Here is a 19642-nt window from a genome sequence, read left to right on the forward strand (position 1 = left end):
CGAACACTTGCTTAAGCAGACGAGCGAGCTGACCATTCACAAATCCAAGTTGGTTATTAAATTAAATTTATTATTAGCTAAATTGAGAAAAGACACCTATCTCCCTTTTTCAGTTTTTCTCCTCTTTCATTCCAACGGAACCACCCAAATAACGGCATATTTTCTGTATTTCTCAATTCCAATTGTCCAATTCAACTGCATTCTCTCCCTCCTCCTCCATTCTCTGAGAATCCGGTGACCTATCCCTTATCCTTAAATAAATAAACAACTAACCTTAAACACTGTCCTCACTCTTTCACTTTTCTACTGTTTCTTGGTTGGAATATAAAGGAGCAAGGGTGGAGAAAGGGAATGGTGGTGAAGATGATGAGGTGGCGGCCTTGGCCGCCTCTTGTTGCGAGGAAGTATGAGATTCGGTTGGTGGTTAGGAAGTTAGAGGGCTGCGATCTGCTGCAGTTTGACTCCCAAGAGTCTCCCAAATTGACGGTGGAGATTAGGTGGAAGGGTCCAAAACTCACTCTGGGCTCTCTACGGAGGACTCCACTCTCCAGAAACTTCACTAGAGAAGCGGATATCCTTGACACTGCAAGAACCTTGGCTCAATGGGACGAGGAGTTTCACACTGTTTGCACGTTCAGTGTCAACAAGGACAATGCCTTCCATCCGTGGGAGATCGCTTTCACTCTTTTTAATGTCAGTCTACTCCCTTTTACTTCTGCCTTTGTGGGATTTGTTTACAGAATGTATCCTGTTATTTGAAATTTGTTTACTCCTCGGCCTGTGAATTACCATTTGATTGGTCAAGTTATTTCATTTATTCTGTTTTAATTCTTGGAGAACATGTTCTGCTTGGGAATTCCGCCGCTGATCATTGTTTGTTTTGTGGTTCGTGTCCATTAATTTTAACTCTGATGTTGAGTACGTTGCGTTAGTTTTTTACTTTTTGTGTTGCTAACATCTCTACTGACTTACTGTTTTCCGATGGATGATCGGTGACCTTCATGGACGAAATTTTGCAACTTTCCTTCCTATCAGAATGTTTATGTTTTAGTTGACTTTTTTTATTTTTTTTTTTGAAGAAAATAATAATACTTAGCCACATTGAAATATATTTTGTCTGCAGTCTTATATGTCAATTGACATCTATTATTGTTACTTGGCTAAACAGAACTTTTCCTTCTCTATTGCAGGGACTGAATCAAGGGCCTAAGAGTAAGGTTCCTGTTCTTGGGACTGCTCTCTTGAATATTGCTGAATTTGCATCTCTAGCTGATCAAAAGGATTTTGATTTAAGCATTCCTCTCATTATTCCTGGGGTTTCTACCGAATCTTCTCCCTCACTTTGTGTATGTCCCCTCTCTTTTGTTTTATTCTTTTTTAGCAGTCATAGTTATTAACATTAAAGCTTATCAATCCTTGTTTTGAATTCATCGTAGTACCTCTTGCTCTTATGCAGATATCGGTTAGCTTAGTGGAGTTAAGATCAGCGCAGGAAAGTGCTGACGTAGTTCAGAGATCTGTAGTTCCCCTTTCATCTCCCTCTGCTCAGTCTGGAGAAACAAACTTGACGGAAAAGGATGAGCTATCTGCAATCAAGGCTGGCCTTAGGAAAGTCAAGATTTTTACAGAGTATGTATCCTCTAGGAAAGAAAAAATAGCAAAAACAGCGTGTAATGAGCTAGAGGGAAGTGAAAGTAGGTGTTCTAGGAGTGAAGATTACCCCATGGATTCTGATTCACTGGATGATTTTGAAGAAGGAGAATCAGATGAGAGGAAGGAAGATTCCAGCTTTAGGAAGTCATTTAGTTATGAAAGTCTGGCATACGCAAATGCTGGAGGATTGTTTTATTCTAACACAAGGGTAAATTGTGAAGATGAAAGTTGTATTTACTACAGCTACAGGAAGTCAGATGATGTGTGTTCACAGATGGAGGATTCAACTATGTGTTCATCTGAGCCTTATTTGTCTCAAATGTCAAAGCGAAGCATATTACCGTGGAGGAAGAGGAAGTTGAGCTTCAGATCTCCCAAAGGTCACAAGGGAGAGCCATTATTAAAGAAGGCCTATGCAGAAGAAGGTGGTGATGACATAGATTTTGATCGTCGGCAACTTAGCTCTGATGAATCCTTTTCACTTCGGGTAAGAATAATCTCACAGTTGTGCACTATGTTTTACTTGCAAGTTGCAACTCTTTGGTCTCTACAGTAGTTTTCTTCTTGACAGTTGTAGCTCAGTCCTCATTGTCCTGTTTGGGAATGTAAATGTTTTACGATGAGGCATATGTTCACTAAAGAATTAGTGGCATTAACCTGGGAAGATTTTTTATACTTATTCTTTTTTTATTTACTAATATTCAACACTAATGTTTTCACATTGTTTTCCAGTTGTACAAGACTGAGGATGACTCGTGTGCAAATGGCTCATCAGTATCTGAGTTTGGTGATGACAACTTTGCTGTAGGGAGTTGGGAGCAGAAAGAAGTACTGAGTCGTGATGGTCACATGAAGCTTCAGACACAGGTCTTCTTTGCTTCAATCGATCAACGGAGTGAACGTGCAGCTGGTGAGAGTGCATGTACAGCTCTTGTTGCTGTAATTGCTGATTGGTTCCAGAACAATCATGATCTTATGCCCATAAAGTCACAGTTTGACAGTCTAATTCGAGAAGGCTCATCAGAATGGAGAAAACTGTGTGACAATGAAACCTATATGGAGCGGTTCCCTGACAAGCATTTTGATTTGGAAACTGTCATTCAAGCAAAGATACGCCCCCTTTCTGTGGTTCCAGGGAAGTCCTTTATCGGTTTTTTCCATCCTGAAGGGATGGATGAGGAGAGATTTGACTTCCTGCATGGTGCTATGTCTTTTGATAACATTTGGGATGAGATCAGTCGAGTTGGAGAGGAGTGCCCAAGCAATGGGGAACCGCAAGTTTATATTGTTAGCTGGAATGACCATTTTTTCATCTTGAAAGTTGAAGATGATGCTTATTACATCATTGACACATTGGGAGAGAGGCTTTATGAAGGATGTAATCAGGCTTACATTTTAAAATTTGACAGTAATACACTAATATACAAGATGCATGATGCTGCTCCTCACGATTCGAATGAGAAACTAAAAGGTGAGCAGCAAATTGTTGAAGCAAAGGAACTCTTGTGTAGAGGGAAGGAAGCATGCAAAGCCTACATAAAAAACTTCCTGGCTGCAATCCCTATAAGAGAACTGCAAGCTGATCTCAAGAAAGGTCTCTTATCATCAACACCTCTTCATCATAGACTGCAACTTGAGTTTAACTACACCCAACTGGTACAGTCTCATGCTGCAACCGAAACATCATCCATGGCTACTCCTGATACCCTTACTTCAACTTCAGCCATTGAAACATCATCCGTGGCTACTATTGAGACCCTCGCTCTTGTGGTTACTGAGACACCTGAGGCTTTTGCTCTTCCAGAAATCCAAGAATACGAGAATGAGACTCTTACTCTTGCAGTAACAGATGTTACGCAATCTTAACTGTAAATTGGAGAACTGTGGTGATTCTAACTCGTGTCACTAGTTTTAAATTTTAACTATTTTTGTTTTTTCTGCTTTGAAGTTAGATTTTAGTTTAACAAATTAAGACTGATTCAAGGCTCTTGATGCCACATAAAAATGAATGTGGTGTGCTAGGTTTGTGTCAGCTAATTTTATTTCTTGTGAAGGGTATCTTTGTAAATGATTCTGTGTAGTTCCATTTTCAAGAGAGCACAAACTTTTGGCAGTTGATAGATAAATATTGTTCTCAGAAGATTCTACTTGACCAAAAACTTTTTATAATTGATTTGTTATCTGTTTTTTTTAAGTGGATTGGACAACTCCTAATTTTAGATACTATATCCATGCATTACACACTCACGCACATTACATGGGTACATACTATGGGTTCTTAAATAACATCTAGTCTTATTTGGGACTTGAATTCAGGTGTAACTTGCAAGAGGCATATAGATATGTCATCCGTGCTAGGCCTCTGCTCCATGGCACAAGTTTATTTGAATTTTGCATATTTATATCATGCCAATTTTCTTTTTCTTGGTGTCATTTACAGTTTTTTTTTTGGGTCAAGTGTCATTCGGCATGTGTTTCTATGATAGTATGAGGCCCATATTGTTTAATATTACGAAAAACAATTGAGCAGCCCTTGAATACAAGTGTGATCCCTTATTGATGAATATGCTATGATAATAAAGTAGTGGATTTGGTCTTAAGTGTGCTCGTTGAAGGATTTTAGTTTTTGTCAGCCCTAGTACATAAAAATGTTGAATCTTCTATTTGTTTTCCTTTTTAGTTATGCTCTTGGCTCAAACCAACTTCTCCAACTCAAAATATAAAAAATCGCCCTTTTTGGTTACTTGCTGGTGTTTCTGGAAGTGGAGGAATAGATTTTTTTTTTCTCCACCTTTCCAGAGACCAAAGGATGCCCATACTTTCATCCTTGGTTATGTGAGGGAAATAAACTCACCCATGGTAAAAGTTCAACTTTTAAAACCAATTGGAATAATGAGAGAAATCCATAACATAAAATAAAATAAAAAATGCAAGTTTCCTCCTTAGTTCCAAATCTCAATTTTGGCCACACTTTTCTTAGGATTTCATCCATCCCATGGCAAAATCCTATGGTGGATATCATCATTTTTGGGCCTTAATCTCATCGGGTCATATGGTGGATCTCATTCTTTGGGATCCGTGACGAATAGAAAAAAATGTTTGTAATTAAATAATAAAAGTATGAAACCAATTTGGGGTTGGTCGAGTGGTCAGTTCACTCGTCTTCTTAAGCAAATGTCGGGAGTTTTATTTCATTAGGTGTACGAATGATTATTCTAATATTAAGATTTAGGTGGATATTGTTCAAGAAAATTATTGGTTACCTAACATAACCCAATTAATTATTGAATTGTCAGACTCAAAAATACTGAAAAAATAAAAAGAAAAAAAAATTTACTCTAATTTATATAATAGTGAAAGCATACAGGATTAAATTACGCCGTTTATCTAGCTATATATGGCATCATTTACATGATTAGTTAGACGAGCTTTAGTTGGTTAGCACATCGACTATCACCTTTTACAACCACACTTGTTTCTTTTTGGTAAACGAGCAACTTCCAAGGGACATCATCAGGTATTCATTCCTTTCCTTTATTTCATTACTACAGTATTACTCCTTCATGTATTATATATTTGTATGATAGATAATTAGATATATAAATGAGGACGTAGTCTACTAATAAAAAAATCTACATGGCTTAGTTTGATGTGTCCACCACACACATAATAACTTTTTCTAATTTTCACACACAAATTAAAGTAGATGTTGCTGCTTTCCTAATTTCATTATTATCTTCCAAGAAGAAAAAAGCCATGTGCATGTCCCTGTGATCTCCCTAATTATACCCCACCCATCCGATATTGCTTCTTTCCTTTTCAATCTACATCATGCTTCATATGCTTCTTCATGCATGACGGAATTAATTAGCTAGCTTTAAAAAACCAAAAAAAAAAAAAAAATTACGAAATTCTTCCTCAAAAATTAAGCCATATGATTATCAATCTTTCATTCCTCACTAATAAACTTAATTAGCTTAACCTCAACATTAGGCACGCTAGCTTATGATTTTTTATTAGCACATCATTATTATGATGATACATGAGATTGAAAAAGACCAAACATGCAAGACATACAAATTAATTAAGCTAATAATTAATTAAGCAACATGATGCAGAAGTAGTACTACTTAATTTTGAGTCAGATACTAATAATTAAAAATGTATTAGGAGGTGCAAATGGTGCATTTGACAAGACCATTCTCGTTGCACTCTGGACACCTAACAAAGAAGAAGTCATGATCGTCATGAGCGTGAATAGTGCGGAGTTTGCGGCTTCCACTGCACAAAGAGCAAATAGAGAACCTGAAATTGTTGCAACCAAGACAAGGGCAGTGATCATGATCGGTAGTGATAGTGGGAGCACCTTCTAGAAGGTTCCTAAGGCAGCCGAGCTCATGCAAGGCAAGAACCTCGTCAGCGCCGCCAATGCAGGTTCCCTTGATGAAGAGCTTGGGAGGGATGGTGACTTTGCCGCCAAATAGATTCCACAACTCATCCCTGTAGTCCATGTGAAGGGACACATCCCTCTCATCAAACTTCACTCGGAGGCTTCTCAGAAGGAACCTGATTCTGTTGCAGTCTTGAAATGTTTTCCTTATCCCTCTCATGCTCGTCGTGTACAGAATGATCCAATGCTTTTCTCCTTCTTCTTCTTCTTCTTTCTCCAGATCCATGCCTTTGTGATTGAGTTGAAGGAGCTTCATTGCTGTCATCAGACTATACTAGCTGTGATCTCATGTATAAGAATTAAGAAATTAAAGTTGCGTCCATCTTTTAGCTTCCAAATCAACGTCCTTATATAAAGTGATGAATGGGAAAGTTCAAAACCTCTGCCATCTTCGTTTCTTTGCTGCATGCTGTGGGGACAACCCTTCTAGTACCAATAACAGAAAAACTAAAATCAACAATTCTAATTTACCAAAACACTTAATGGTCACTATAATTGTTTAATATTATTCTTTTGACCAATACTTTTAAATATTAGGTTTAATTAATCTGGTTTCCATAGTTGCGCAAAATTTTTAATTAGGTTCTTATATTTTTTTCTTTTTAATTGGGTCCCTACACCAAATTTTTTTTCAATGGAGTTCCTATATATTTTTGTTCTTTTATTTGAGTTCTTGTACCAATTTTTTTTTTTAGTTAAGTCCTTATACAATTAAGCTAATTACTACTAAGAGAGATCTAATTGAAAAAAAATTGATACAGAGACCCAATTAAAAGAAAAAAAAGTATAAAGATCTAATTGAAAATTTCACGAAATTATAGAACCAACAAATAATTAAACATAAATATTATTGATAAAAATAATAAATTGTGCATATCAGTATTTATACAAAAAAAAAAAAAATTATTCTGTGATGGATGAAGCCGGAGTGATTTTTCATTGAAATATTTTTGTGTATGAAATGTTTTGGACTTTTATGGTTGGCTCCACTCGTAAATCTTTTGTGATGGATTAAGAGTGGACTGACCCATTACCTACCATTAGGTGCCTCAATCATGGATGTGGAATAATAATAATAATAATAATAATATGGAAGGATAATTGTCAACTAGAAGCAAATAAAGTGGCTAAATTTCATCCATCCCCTTTATTATGATGCCAGCCTTAATCTCTGTTTGGCACATGGTTGATGGTCGAGGCTGGTTCAGTTGGTTAACACTACTCCAATGTTGCTAAGGGGGTGCCCTTACTTGGACCACACCAAAGGAGACAAAGTGTGCCAATACCCATCATTATTAGACACCACTCGTGTACGTAAATATTCAATTTGCTACGTATAACTCTCTTCGGAACAACACAGCAAAACCACTACACAAATTATACAATTTTTTTTAATTAAACACTTAAATTGATCTCTAGAAAATTTTAAATCGAATATTTTGATCTCTAACAAATTTTTATTATTTAAAAGTCCTAAAAAGTTATTCTTATTAAAAAAATTGCATTTTCATTGTTTTTAAACAAATTTTTAATATGCATATTATAGAAATAAAGTTCTAACAAATTTTATTACAAGACAATTGATTCCATTTAAAATAACAAATAGAACAATATATTCAATAGAAATAATTTTTAAGAATTTTTTGAGAATAAAAATTTATTAAAAACTAAACTATCAAATCTGATATTTTATTGAGGATGAATTTAGATGTTTTTCCTTGTATCATTCATTCGTTCTTGCCATTTTATCCATTTAAAAGAGTTGATGTACTATTATTAGGAAAGGAGAAGTATAGGTAAATAATTTTTAATAAGTTAATTTTAAATAATTATTAATTTTATATTTTAAAAAATAAAATTTAAAAAATCACTAATTAATGTCTAATTTAAAAATACTTGTTAGCTTGTTATTGGCTAAATCCTTGTTGGTTATCTAGCGAGATTCCTATTACTATTAGTGATATTTTTTCTTGTAATGCAAAGTGACTACATACATATTTTTTTAAGGTGGATACTACCATGAAGATTTTATTATTGTCTTTATATGAAGATGCTTCTTTTTTACCATTAGATGATGAAATGTATGGTTTGATTTTGATGTGTTACAAAAGTGTTATTTTTTTTAAAGTGTGGCTAAACAAACAAAGTACACTTTTAACACAAGAATCTTCATAAAAAGATGTTTTTAGCATCTTCATTTGAGTAGTTGCCTTTTTTTAATCCTAAAAAAATCCGCAATCAAATGCAGTTATCGCGCAAAACACATAAAGTGAAAGACTGTGGAAGAAGCCAACAGGATTGTGGAAAGCAAATAAAGAAAGAGAAAAAAAAAATACTAAGTAAAAGCATTATATGATTGGGACCAATTATATACATGTCCATTCCCAAGGGTGCATTGTTTGTGATTCCCATACAACTCTTACGTCCTTGTTCATCTTTATACATTGCTAGCTACAACTTTCTGGACTATGCTACATGAACCAGTTACAGCTCACCTTCATATTCACCATCAAACTTTTATGTTATTAAGACATCTCAGACCACTTTTTATCCTTAGAATTTGATGATAAGCTTAAATGCTCCATAATGGATGTAACCTTTTATATTACATATAGTTCTGAGAAATAAGAAGAAAATTAAATAATGCTATATATGTCAAAGAGATTTTTTACATGTATGTATAGCTGTGTCTATACAATCTTCTACCATATGATATATATACACCAAGGTTAATTTAAGCACTAGAAATATATTAGTGATTATTTGTATCTGCAAGCTAGTCATACAAGGAATAAATATTAAGGTCTGGAGTTTAATTTATGTGGAACTGATTATAATAGATTTCATGATATGTACCAAAGTTCACTCAGCTATATATCAGCAATGGTAGGTGGAAACAAAGTAACAAACCCAATATAAAAACCAAATTCAATGCAAGTCACTTCATTCTTGCTTCCATCAAACATCTTCATCTTCAATGAATATGAACCCTACAAACCAAATCAAAATAACACGCTAGCTAATAACTGCAACTAACATGCCCTTTGGCTATTATAAATCTAAAATCTAAATCTCTTTCAGCTAAATAATAGCAAGTTTCATTTAAGATTAGAAGCCTATTGTTATTATCATTGTAGAACAATTTTTTAATGCTGAAAAATACAGTTATAATAATATGACTCAGGACTTCGTCAGATGTTAAGATTTATATAAAAATAAATGAAAAAAGAAAATTGAAAACACTTGCTTGATTAAAACAAAATGAAAAAAAATTAAAAACACTTACTGATAATTATTAGATTCCTATATATATATATATACCCCAATGATACTGTCATTTCTCAACATTTTTCTTTTTCTGGGAAACAAAGTTAACCATAGAGTTCATCTAAAATTCTTAGGAATTGAGAAAGGATTGCAAATGATTGTAATAGCTTACAGGAGGTGTGAAACCAGGTAGAACTTGAGTATAAGCAACATTAAAATCACCAATTGAAATTGGACAAGATGTCTCCGCATAAAGTTCATGAGTCTTATTTAGGATGACAATACTATTCGAATTTTTAAATATCCACTTTGTCTCTAGTTAATAAAAAGTAATTATTCGTTCTGATGTGGACCAGAGACAAAGTGGAATTTAGGTAATATTTGACCTCCTATATATATAATATATAATTTTAATATAATATATATAATATGTAAAATAATTAATCAAATAATTAATAATAATGTATATTTTTAAATTTTTATTTTAATTTATATTATACATATAATGATGATTATATAAAATATAAAATTTAATTTTATTTGTTAGATTTTAATAATTATAGATCGAATAGATCATGATTCAACTTTTTACTAACTATGAATAAGAATAGAACGGATTATACGAATTATTATTATTATAGGATGAGACGAAATTGAATAGGACAAAAACCCGGCCATTGCCACCCGTAGTCTCACTGTGTACGTGCCTTCCAAAGTATGAGACATCAATCACCATTTCTCCACCATATATTGCTTCCGCTGACTCATCATGGAATGCAAAACATCAAAAACCAAAAACACTTGGCTCTCTGTGCTGAGAAAAAAGTGAATACAGATAAAAGTAACACAATTTAGAAAGGCATGTATACCTGTGGTTGCAGAAATGGTGCCATTCAGGAAAGAGCAAGACGAGCTTGAATCTTATGCTCTCCATCTCCATCAATTCTTCTGCAATGCAACAGAGAGTAACACAATAAAACATATATTAGTTCAAAGTTATTGTTTGATATATGTTATAGAAAAGAAGGGTTGATTGATGAAGAACGTTAGGTGGGAGTGGCACTGTTGCCGTGGTGTAACATAACCATTTTTTAAAAATAATTTTCGCTAATTAGTAATATGTGGAATATGCTACAGTATTGACCTTTTCTAATTGTGTCACTTACCTTTTGGCTAATGCATGTATTCCTAGTCACTGACAAATCTAAAATATTTTGACAGCAGGTGATAAAATATATATAATATAATAATAATTTTTATAATATAATTATTATGTGTATATAAAAATTAATTATTAAATTATCTATTAATTATTATATATTTATATAATATATATATATTAGTTAATTTATTTTTAATATATATTTTATATGAATATTTTTTTTTACGAATATATAACATAATTATTATAATTATATTTTGTTATTATATAATATATTAATCTTTAAATAATAATTTAAATAATAATATATAATTTAAAATTTTATTTTTCAGATTTTATATTTTAAAAAAATTAATTTTTAATAATATAATCAAAATATTTTTTTATAAATATATCATTAAACAATTATTTAAAAATTTATTTTTTATACAATTAAAAATTAACTCTTATTAATATTTATAGTTTAAAAAAAATTTTCAATTAATAGAATTGTTACAAAAAAAATTAAATCTAATTTTAAATGAAGATAAATAATATTTTTTTAAGTTAATTTTTTAAAAAATACTAGTTTTATTTAAATTAAAAATTAATTATTTTAATAAATATTTAATATAAAATTATTAAATAAACTATTATGTATCAAAAATTGAAAAAAAAATATTGTGAAATCAAATTCAATAATTTAATAGAAATAAATAAATTTTATTATCATATATTATTTAAAAAATTTTAAATTATAATTTTATTAATTTATGATAATATTTGAAAAATAAAAAATTAAAATTTATTTTTATTATTTATTAATTATTGTATAATTAATAAATATTAAATAAAATAAATTTTGACTATTTTTAATTTTTTATCAAATATTTCTGTTAATTTATTATTAGTTCAATTCAGGGTCAAGTTAATTTGGGTTTGCGTGTCTTTTAATTGGTTGTTTTAAACTTTTAATTGGCTCTTGCGTAATAACATTGATAGACAGTAGACACGGTCACATTTCAGTTACTTTCAATTTTTTTTATTTTTTATTGGCTTGCATTGTAAGATTGCCATTTGGTGAAGAAATGGGTTCTCGCCATAGATATATTTTTTAGCATTAGCAATTTCTTTTTGTTGAATTCTATATATGTATGACTAATCTAAGCTCTGAAAGGCCATGGTTGACTACATTATTATTTAGAAACTACTCAAACGTTTTTTTAAAGATATTTTTTAATAATTAAAATTTAATTTATATAATCGATTAGATTGTGTTATTTTTATCAAAATTAGACTAAACAAACTAATTTGACTAAAAATCGATAAATCAAACCTTAAATCAATCTAAATTAATATTTTTTTATAGAAAATGACTATAAGAGCATCTTCAACGGGGAGCCCTCCCACTGTGCGTGTCAGAGAGAATGGAGAGATGGGCATTGGAGAGGAACTCAAATGAGTTCCTGCACGCCATTCGAAGCGAGGGAGTCCCTCTGAATGGGGACTCCCATAAAGCAATAAACAATTGCCACTTGGCAATTAAAATAAAAAATAAATAATCATATAAAATATTAATTAATTAAATAATTATATTAAATAATTAAATAATAATTAATTTAATAATAATTATAATAACTAATTAAATTAAATATTGATAATTTTATTTAATTAATAATTTATATTAATTAATTAACTAATAATTAATTAAGTAATTAAATTATAATTAATTTATTAATAATTATAATAATTAAATAATTAAATATTTATTTAATTAATAATTTATATTAATTATTTATATCATAATTAATATTAAATATTATTTATATTTATATTATTATATTAATTTAGCCGTTGTAAAAATAGCCGTTAGAAACTAGTCGTTACTATGTTACCGTTATTATTAATAAATTAATATTTTGTTACTCTATATATACCACTTAGATACACTTGTATTCTCACACTTTCTACAACTCTTCTTCATCTTCTTCTAAGTTTACAAAATCAAAATTCTGCTACTATTATTTTTTGTTCGAAAAAATGGATCCAAACCAACTCAACTCTTTCTTCAATTACTTACAAAACTTTCCTCAAATTCCAAATACCCAACAATCTCAAACCTCAAACTCTCAAGTTCCGAATCAAAACTTCATACTACCAAATACATTTCAAAATCCAAATCCACAAAATCTCTCTAATTTCAATTTTCAAACTCCTTATAATAATCAATTTCCTATATTCCAACCACAAAATCAAAATTCACAAACACCCCATTTACCATTTTCATCCATATTTAACCCTTCTATCGGAAATGTTACTCCAACTTCCTTGCCGTTTCCAACTCAATTTAGTGCATCAAGACATAACTCATCTGGTGTTGGTGGCTCTTCTAACCCATCCTCTCATACTCCTATACAATCTAGTCCAAATTCGCAATATTCAGATTTTGCCAACCCTCATGGATTAGATGCTATCGACCTCAATGATGATATTGAAGATCGGAGGCAAGATAGTATTCAACACTGGCATTGGAAAGAGGATGAGATGTTGATCAGTGCATGGTTAAATGTTTCAACTGACCCTGTAGTTGGTACCGATCAAAAGGGGGAAACATTTTGGAGTCGAATTCATAGCTACTGTGTAGAATTTTGCACCGACATGACAAGGGGGTAGTTGCATGTAAGAAACGATGGTATAAGATCAACAAGGCTGTTGCACAATTTGCTGGTTGCTACGATCAAGCTAGTCGAAACATAAGGAGTGGTTCGAACGCTGATGATATAAAGGAGTTGGCTTATAAACTTTATTCTACAAATTATGGTCAAAAGTTCACTTTTGAGAGGCATTGGAACATGCTTCGATTGGAGCAAAAATGGAGAAGCCAACTACCAACACAGAGTGGCGGCTCAAAGAGAACCAAGGTTAGTGCAACTGGAGCATACTCATCCTCATCAAACCCAGAAACACCGTTGGCTGACGAACCCGGTGTGGACTCTCCCGTTCGCCCACAAGGATCAAAGAAGAGCAAGCGAAGAGGTAAGGGAAAAGCCCAGATGTCTGAAGATTTTAGCGAAAGAAAATCATCGGTTGTCAAAAAATTATCTCTCATGGAAGATATTAAGAATGTTAGAGAAAAGGAACTAATGGAAAGGGAAAAAGAAAGAGAAGAGGAGAAGGAACATAGAGCAAAGATGATGGCAATCAAAGAGAAGGAGATACAAATTCAAGCGGCAATGAAAGAACAAGAATTACAAACTCAGAGGTATATTAAAGAAATGGAGATAAAAGCAAAAGAAAGGGAAATGGATATGCAAATACTTAATGCTGACACGTCTACAATGAGTGAGAAACGACGAGCTCTTCATGAGATTGCATGTGAGAAAATAATGGCCAAGTGGTTTACTTAATGGTTCCTTGTATTCGTAGAGTTATGTAGTATGTTCTTATTTATTTATTGCGTATTACTGGTATGTGATGTAGTTTGTTTTATTTATTTCTGATGTAAGATTTGAAATTAGTCAATATTATTGTGTCGTTGTTGTTCATTAAAGTGACCGTTGCAAAACTAGCCGTTAAGTAGCCGTTAAGAAAAACTAGCCGTTGTAAAACTAGCCGTTGCAAAACTAGCCGTTGCAAAACTAGCCGTTGCAAAACTAGCCGTTGCAAAACTAGCCGTTAAGGTACTTATTACAGACACACTTATAAATATCAACTATCAATGACTCCACAACTCCACTTCAACTCTTGTTTCTCACATCGACAAAGAACTAAAAATTACATTTCTCCATATGGCTAGAAATTTTGATGATATGTTCAATGAGGCTTTGTATGGCAAAAGAAGACGGCAAGACAACACACTCATAGATAATTGGATCGATGAGTATTTACTCGAAGATTCAGAAGAAGAAGATATCGATAGAAGCCCTATCCCAATTCCTCGTAGATGGATCAACAGAGATCGAGAAGCAGGACATGATCGCCTTTTCCAAGATTACTTTGCAGATGAACCGGTGTATAATGCTGACATTTTTCGACGGAGATTTCGAATGAGAAGGGATGTGTTCCTTTGGATAGTAGACGCTCTCTCAAACGTCTATCCGTATTTCCAACAGAGGGTTGATGCAACTGGAAGAAGAGGCTTGTCGCCACTTCAGAAATGTACCGCTGCGATACGGATGTTAGCATATGGCGTTGCAGCTGATGCTGTTGATGATTATGTGCGCATAGGCGAGAGCACTACAATCGAATGCTTGGAAAAATTTGTTGAAGGTGTCATTTCCGTGTTCCAGGATGAATACTTGCGAAAACCTAATCCAAATGACGTACAACGCCTGCTACAAATGGCGGAAGGTCGTGGCTTCCCTGGCATGTTGGGTAGCATTGACTGCATGCATTGGCAATGGAAAAATTGTCCAAAGGCATGGAAAGGTATGTACATGAGTGGTTATCGTGGGGTTGCAACCATAGTACTTGAGGTTGTAGCATCTTCAGACCTTTGGATATGGCATGCATTCTTTGGAGTTTCTGGTTCAAATAATGATATCAACGTGTTAGATCGTTCTCCAGTGTTTGATGATATTCTAAATGACCGTGCTCCGGAGGTAAATTATACAATTAATGGTAATAATTATACAATGGGATACTATTTAGCAGATGGTATTTATCCTGAATGGGCCACATTTGTCAAATCAATCTCAAAGCCACAAGGTGAGAAACGCAAGTTATTTGCACAATACCAAGAAGGGCAAAGAAAAGATGTGGAACGAGCATTCGGAGTGTTGCAAGCACGCTTTGCAATTATACGTGGTCCAGCTCGTTTTTGGGAAAAGAAAAAGCTTGCCAACATAATGAGAGCTTGTATTATATTGCATAATATGATTGTTGAGGATGAAAGAGACAGCTATGCAGGAAATTTTGCTCAAGGCTTAGAGTATGATGATGTTGAAAATGGCTTATCACAACCTCAGCTGGGAGAGGAAGATTTTGCACCATACCATCAATTTCTCCAAAGAAATGCCCAACTTCGAAATAGGCAGCAGCATAGACAATTGAAGGAGGACTTGATTGAACACATATGGCAATTTCACAATGCTTGTCGTCAACTATAGAGTTTAATTATGTTTTTCTTTGTATTAAGTAATTTTACAAATTAGTGTAACCCCGAATTCATCTATTGTGTATTATTGTTATATATGAATCTATTTAATATTAATATATTTTAATAGTGAATTATTTTTAAATTTAAATATTTAAATTTTATTATTAAAAAAAATTAATTACATTAATTACAAGTTTTTTAATTAATTAATTAAGTGGGACCACAACAGGGACTAAAGTTAGTTCCTCCTAATGGAGAAGAGAGAGATGCTTTGAGTTCCTATTTACTGTTTATGACGCAAAAGCTGATGTGGAGTTACTTTTTATGACAGGTGGGCCATAAACAGGAACTGGGATGAGTTCCCTACTGGAGATGGTCTAATACGCTTATTATAAAAAATGACTAAAATATTTTTATTATATATATTAATTTTGAAAATCCTAAATTCTAATTCAATGATGGCATATGTAGAAAAAAGAGAAAGATTAGGATTTAGAGTTTTCAAAATATATAATAGAAATATTTTAAATCATTTTTCATAATAGGAGTATTATAGTCATTTTATAAAAAATATTAATTTAAATTGTTCAAGATTTAGTTTATCGATTTTTCGGTCAAATCAATTTATTTCGTCTAATTTTGACAAAAATAACACAGTTTGATCGATTATATAGATTGAATTTTAATTATTAAAAAAATATCTTTATAGAAAGACGTTTTAAGCGTCTTTATGTGAATTATTCCTATTCTTTATTATTGATGAGTTTGGAAAACTCTAATTTAAATTGATGATGATCAAACATTATTAACATAATTAATTACAAAATTATTAATTTGATCTTTAATTTACATTTACTAATTAATAATTTTGTGTTTTGCAGGTTTTATTATTGGGCTGAAAAGAAAAGAAAATAATTGCAAGCCCAATATGAATTCAAACATTCAGCCTTATTCAAAAATGTTAAGTGTTATGGCTGAAGTAATATCTTGTTATTGGGCCAGATTGAATTATTATTATTAGCCCAAATTAATTTTTGCTAGACACTAGCTTGCTTGGTCCGGAATAAAAAAAAGAGAGAAGGCAAATGCTTCTTGTTTCTAAAGGATCTCTCTCATGTGAAGGATTCCAAATTTAATTCAATTATCATTAATCACATGGAAATAATGGAAGAGAAATTAGCAATCGATTTGATTATTATCATTAACTAGTGTATGTTCCCGTACCCTGTACGAGATAACACATAAAATTATATAAAAAATTTTATTAAAAAATTAAATAATATATATAGTAATTATTATTATAAATATTTTACAAAGTTATAATTAAAATCAAACTCTCATAATTTTTAATATTAAAATATTAAAAAAATTAGTATTTGTCTTAATCAATTTGAATTTGTTAAGTGATCATTTCACTCGTCCACTTAAACAATTATTAGGAGTTAGAATCTCGCCTTGTGTATATACCAATCCATTGGCTAACGATAAACCCTTAATAAATGGAGTATCAATACGTGATTAGACTTGGCAGGAGTTTCCGAATACGCAGGTACTCAACCCATCCATACCCGGATGGAGAGGGTAATAACTTGACCCGAGTCGGGGCAGATTTTGGTCAGGACAGGACATGGTCGGGTTTAAGGTATACCCGCCTCGGATATATACATATAAACACTTTTTAGGAATTAGGATTTGCCTCACATCACAGATTCAGTGGTTCATAGCTTTAATCTATACTCTATAGCCATGCAAGATAAATTCAGTCATTCTCACCCAAAATCTTCTTCTTTTCGGCTTCTTCACAAAAAATCGCATAGCTCCCGTCATCGTTGTTACTGAGTCTATCGCCGCCTACCCCTTCCCAATTCCCATCTTCCTTCATGACCAGGGACAGACCCACGTTTAATATAGAGGGGCGTTTGCCTCCCACAAAATTTTTAAAAAAATTAATACTTATATACATATATCACTTATTATATTATATTTGTTTCAAAATAAAATATAAATAATTTTTTTGTATTTTATGTTAAAAAATATTTTGTTAAACTTAACATATAATAATTATTATATTGTTAAATTTAATTTAGTATGAAAAATAAATAAATAAACTCAAAAAATAGTGATAATTAATTTTAATATATTAGTAATTAATTAATAATTAAATTAAAATTTAATTTTCTAATTAAATATAACTTAAATTATTAGTGATTTTTTAAAAATTATTTAAGATAAAAAATATATTATCTATATATTAATATACTGTAATTATTTTGGTTAAAAAATTTATTTATACTATAAAAATTATAATAAATAGATTTGACAATTAAATATGAGATAATAAAAAGTAAAATAATAATTTAAAAATATATTTTAAAATATATATAAAAAATAATATTTAGTCATGTTAAAAATAAAAAAAGTCCTTATAAATATTTTTTTGTTATTTTAAATGTTATACTATATGTATGAAATTATATTTTTATTATTTTAAATATTATAATAATAATTGTGTGTATATTTCTAGTTCTTATCAATATGTATTAGATAGTTCTAATTTTAAATTTTGAATATATCTAAACCAATTTGGATTGGTCAAGTGATCAACTTAGTCGTCCGCTTAAGTAAGTATTGAGGGTTCGAATTTCGTCTCGTATGTATAGCAACTCGTTGCTGGCCAATTGTAGATTCTTAAATGAAATTCAAATTCACGACGGATTAGTCCTTAACTTGTTGAGTATCGTTGCAAGCAAAAAAAAAAAAAAACTATACCTAAATTTTATTATATTTTTGCCCCCATTACTAAATTTTTCTGGGTCTATCACTGTTCACCGCTCATGTCATCATCACTGCTCATCTCGTTACCATCACTATTGAACCCGTCGCCACCTTTCTCCTGCCGAGTTTCTTTTCTCTAGGTAAATTTTCCTCTCTCTCTCTCACTCTCTCTCTTTCTCTCTCATTGTGAGTCTATTAAATTCTTCTCTTCTTCTTCTACAGATTAATCACTTTGTCGCCGTCGCTATGAGTCCGGACGTTGCCGTTGCATTTTCATCTGAGTCTGTCACCGAATAAAATAGAATTTTCATTCAAGTTAAAAATAGACATGCATGAGATCATTTTCGCATGTAATTTCTAAATTTTCTCATCCTAATTTAATATATGTGGTTGAGTATTTTAGTATGGGATCATCGTGGTTTTGTTGCGACACTAATGTAATAAAAGTTTTGGTAATTTCATAACTAATATATGAGATAAATCAGATTATTAAAGTAATAACAGAAATAACGTTCACATTTGCGCGTAAAATTTATAAGAGGTGATTATCTCAGAAAAATATATATTTATAACCCAAATAGAAGATTGTTAGAAAATTATTATTTCTTAATATATTTATGGACAATACATATATTAATTATAATCACAAATTAAGTAATTTCACATTAAATGACTTATATAACGGTGATCTCATTTATTATCATAAATATTGAATTAAATAAGTCATTATTACTTTTGATTTAGATAAATGAGATTAAAATCATACATACAATTTTATTTGATTTTTAGGGTTTAATAAGTGTCACACTCAAATATAAATAATGACTTCAGGATTTTGGTCTCCAACACATCAAACTCGCCTTCGTAGTTTTGGTTGACGAAGATCAAAGAACCACAAGAGGCAAGTTCTCTAATCTCAATCATACTCTCGAATGAAGAGACGCTTTCGCGCTCTTAGTTATATTTTTTAATGATTTAACATGATTGATCTTGAGGTTGAGAAATCCTAAAATTTTAAGCTAAAATAGAAATTTTATTCAATCAAATGATAATAAATAATTTTGTTGAATTAAATTATATTAATGTAATCATTGGATGACAAAGAATGCTAGAAAAATAAATAATATTTTAAGAGTATAGAAATATTAAATTGTCATTTCAATTTACTTTTTTAATCAACGATAATAAATATCTTAAATTAATTAAATTTTTTTTCAAAATTATACACCTAAAACCATTTCATTTTTTCAAAAATCTT

General features: G+C 31.4%; 4 protein-coding genes and 1 long non-coding RNA gene across 5 annotated transcripts; 3 read left to right on the top strand and 2 right to left on the bottom strand.

The window, feature by feature from the left end:
• Positions 1-84: 84 nt before the first annotated feature.
• On the top strand, positions 85-3793 carry LOC112716575 (uncharacterized). The gene is made up of 4 exons (XM_025768508.3): positions 85-693; positions 1191-1346; positions 1457-2140; positions 2386-3793. Exons 1-4 carry the CDS (start codon positions 352-354, stop codon positions 3517-3519), a joined length of 2316 nt encoding a protein of 771 aa, XP_025624293.1. The 5' UTR covers positions 85-351; the 3' UTR covers positions 3520-3793.
• A 2026-nt stretch (positions 3794-5819) lies between these two features.
• LOC112717967 (uncharacterized protein At5g39865) lies at positions 5820-6359 on the bottom strand. Its single transcript, XM_025769885.1, has one exon. It carries the CDS (start codon positions 6357-6359, stop codon positions 5820-5822), a length of 540 nt encoding a protein of 179 aa, XP_025625670.1.
• A 2597-nt stretch (positions 6360-8956) lies between these two features.
• LOC140175529 (uncharacterized) lies at positions 8957-10372 on the bottom strand. Its single transcript, XR_011866359.1, has 2 exons — positions 10240-10372; positions 8957-10129 (listed from the first exon to the last, which is right to left on the bottom strand). It is a non-coding gene; the product is annotated as an uncharacterized lncRNA (long non-coding RNA).
• Positions 10373-12822: 2450 nt separating this feature from the next.
• LOC114924559 (glutathione S-transferase T3-like) lies at positions 12823-14091 on the top strand. Its single transcript, XM_072204321.1, has 4 exons — positions 12823-12844; positions 12955-13094; positions 13178-13547; positions 14018-14091. The coding sequence occupies exons 1-4, from the start codon at positions 12823-12825 to the stop codon at positions 14089-14091; spliced, it is 606 nt and encodes a 201-aa protein (XP_072060422.1).
• Positions 14092-14286: 195 nt separating this feature from the next.
• Positions 14287-18681, top strand: LOC140175769 (uncharacterized). The gene is made up of 2 exons (XM_072204322.1): positions 14287-15451; positions 18607-18681. Exons 1-2 carry the CDS (start codon positions 14300-14302, stop codon positions 18679-18681), a joined length of 1227 nt encoding a protein of 408 aa, XP_072060423.1. The 5' UTR covers positions 14287-14299.
• The last annotated feature ends 961 nt before the right edge of the window (positions 18682-19642 follow it).

This window comes from Arachis hypogaea, chromosome 10, assembly GCF_003086295.3.
Source record: "Arachis hypogaea cultivar Tifrunner chromosome 10, arahy.Tifrunner.gnm2.J5K5, whole genome shotgun sequence".
Taxonomy (NCBI): domain Eukaryota; kingdom Viridiplantae; phylum Streptophyta; class Magnoliopsida; order Fabales; family Fabaceae; genus Arachis; species Arachis hypogaea.

What these genes read in the sequence shown, in the direction of transcription:
- LOC140175769 (XM_072204322.1), top strand. Translation starts at nt 14,300, where the DNA reads ATGGCTAGAAATTTTGATGATATGTTCAATGAGGCTTTGTATGGCAAA. An exon ending in AAGGCTTAGAGTATGATGAT is followed by an intron (nt 15,452 to 18,606) that starts GTTGAAAATGGC and finishes CTTCTTCTACAG; the next exon opens with ATTAATCACTTTGTCGCCGT.
- LOC112716575 (XM_025768508.3), top strand. Translation starts at nt 352, where the DNA reads ATGGTGGTGAAGATGATGAGGTGGCGGCCTTGGCCGCCTCTTGTTGCG. An exon ending in TCGCTTTCACTCTTTTTAAT is followed by an intron (nt 694 to 1,190) that starts GTCAGTCTACTC and finishes TCTCTATTGCAG; the next exon opens with GGACTGAATCAAGGGCCTAA. An exon ending in ATGAATCCTTTTCACTTCGG is followed by an intron (nt 2,141 to 2,385) that starts GTAAGAATAATC and finishes ATTGTTTTCCAG; the next exon opens with TTGTACAAGACTGAGGATGA.
- LOC114924559 (XM_072204321.1), top strand. Translation starts at nt 12,823, where the DNA reads ATGTTACTCCAACTTCCTTGCC. An exon ending in TAAATGTTTCAACTGACCCT is followed by an intron (nt 13,095 to 13,177) that starts GTAGTTGGTACC and finishes CGACATGACAAG; the next exon opens with GGGGTAGTTGCATGTAAGAA. An exon ending in AAAGAAGAGCAAGCGAAGAG is followed by an intron (nt 13,548 to 14,017) that starts GTAAGGGAAAAG and finishes TTCTGATGTAAG; the next exon opens with ATTTGAAATTAGTCAATATT.
- LOC112717967 (XM_025769885.1), bottom strand. Translation starts at nt 6,359, where the DNA reads ATGAAGCTCCTTCAACTCAATCACAAAGGCATGGATCTGGAGAAAGAA.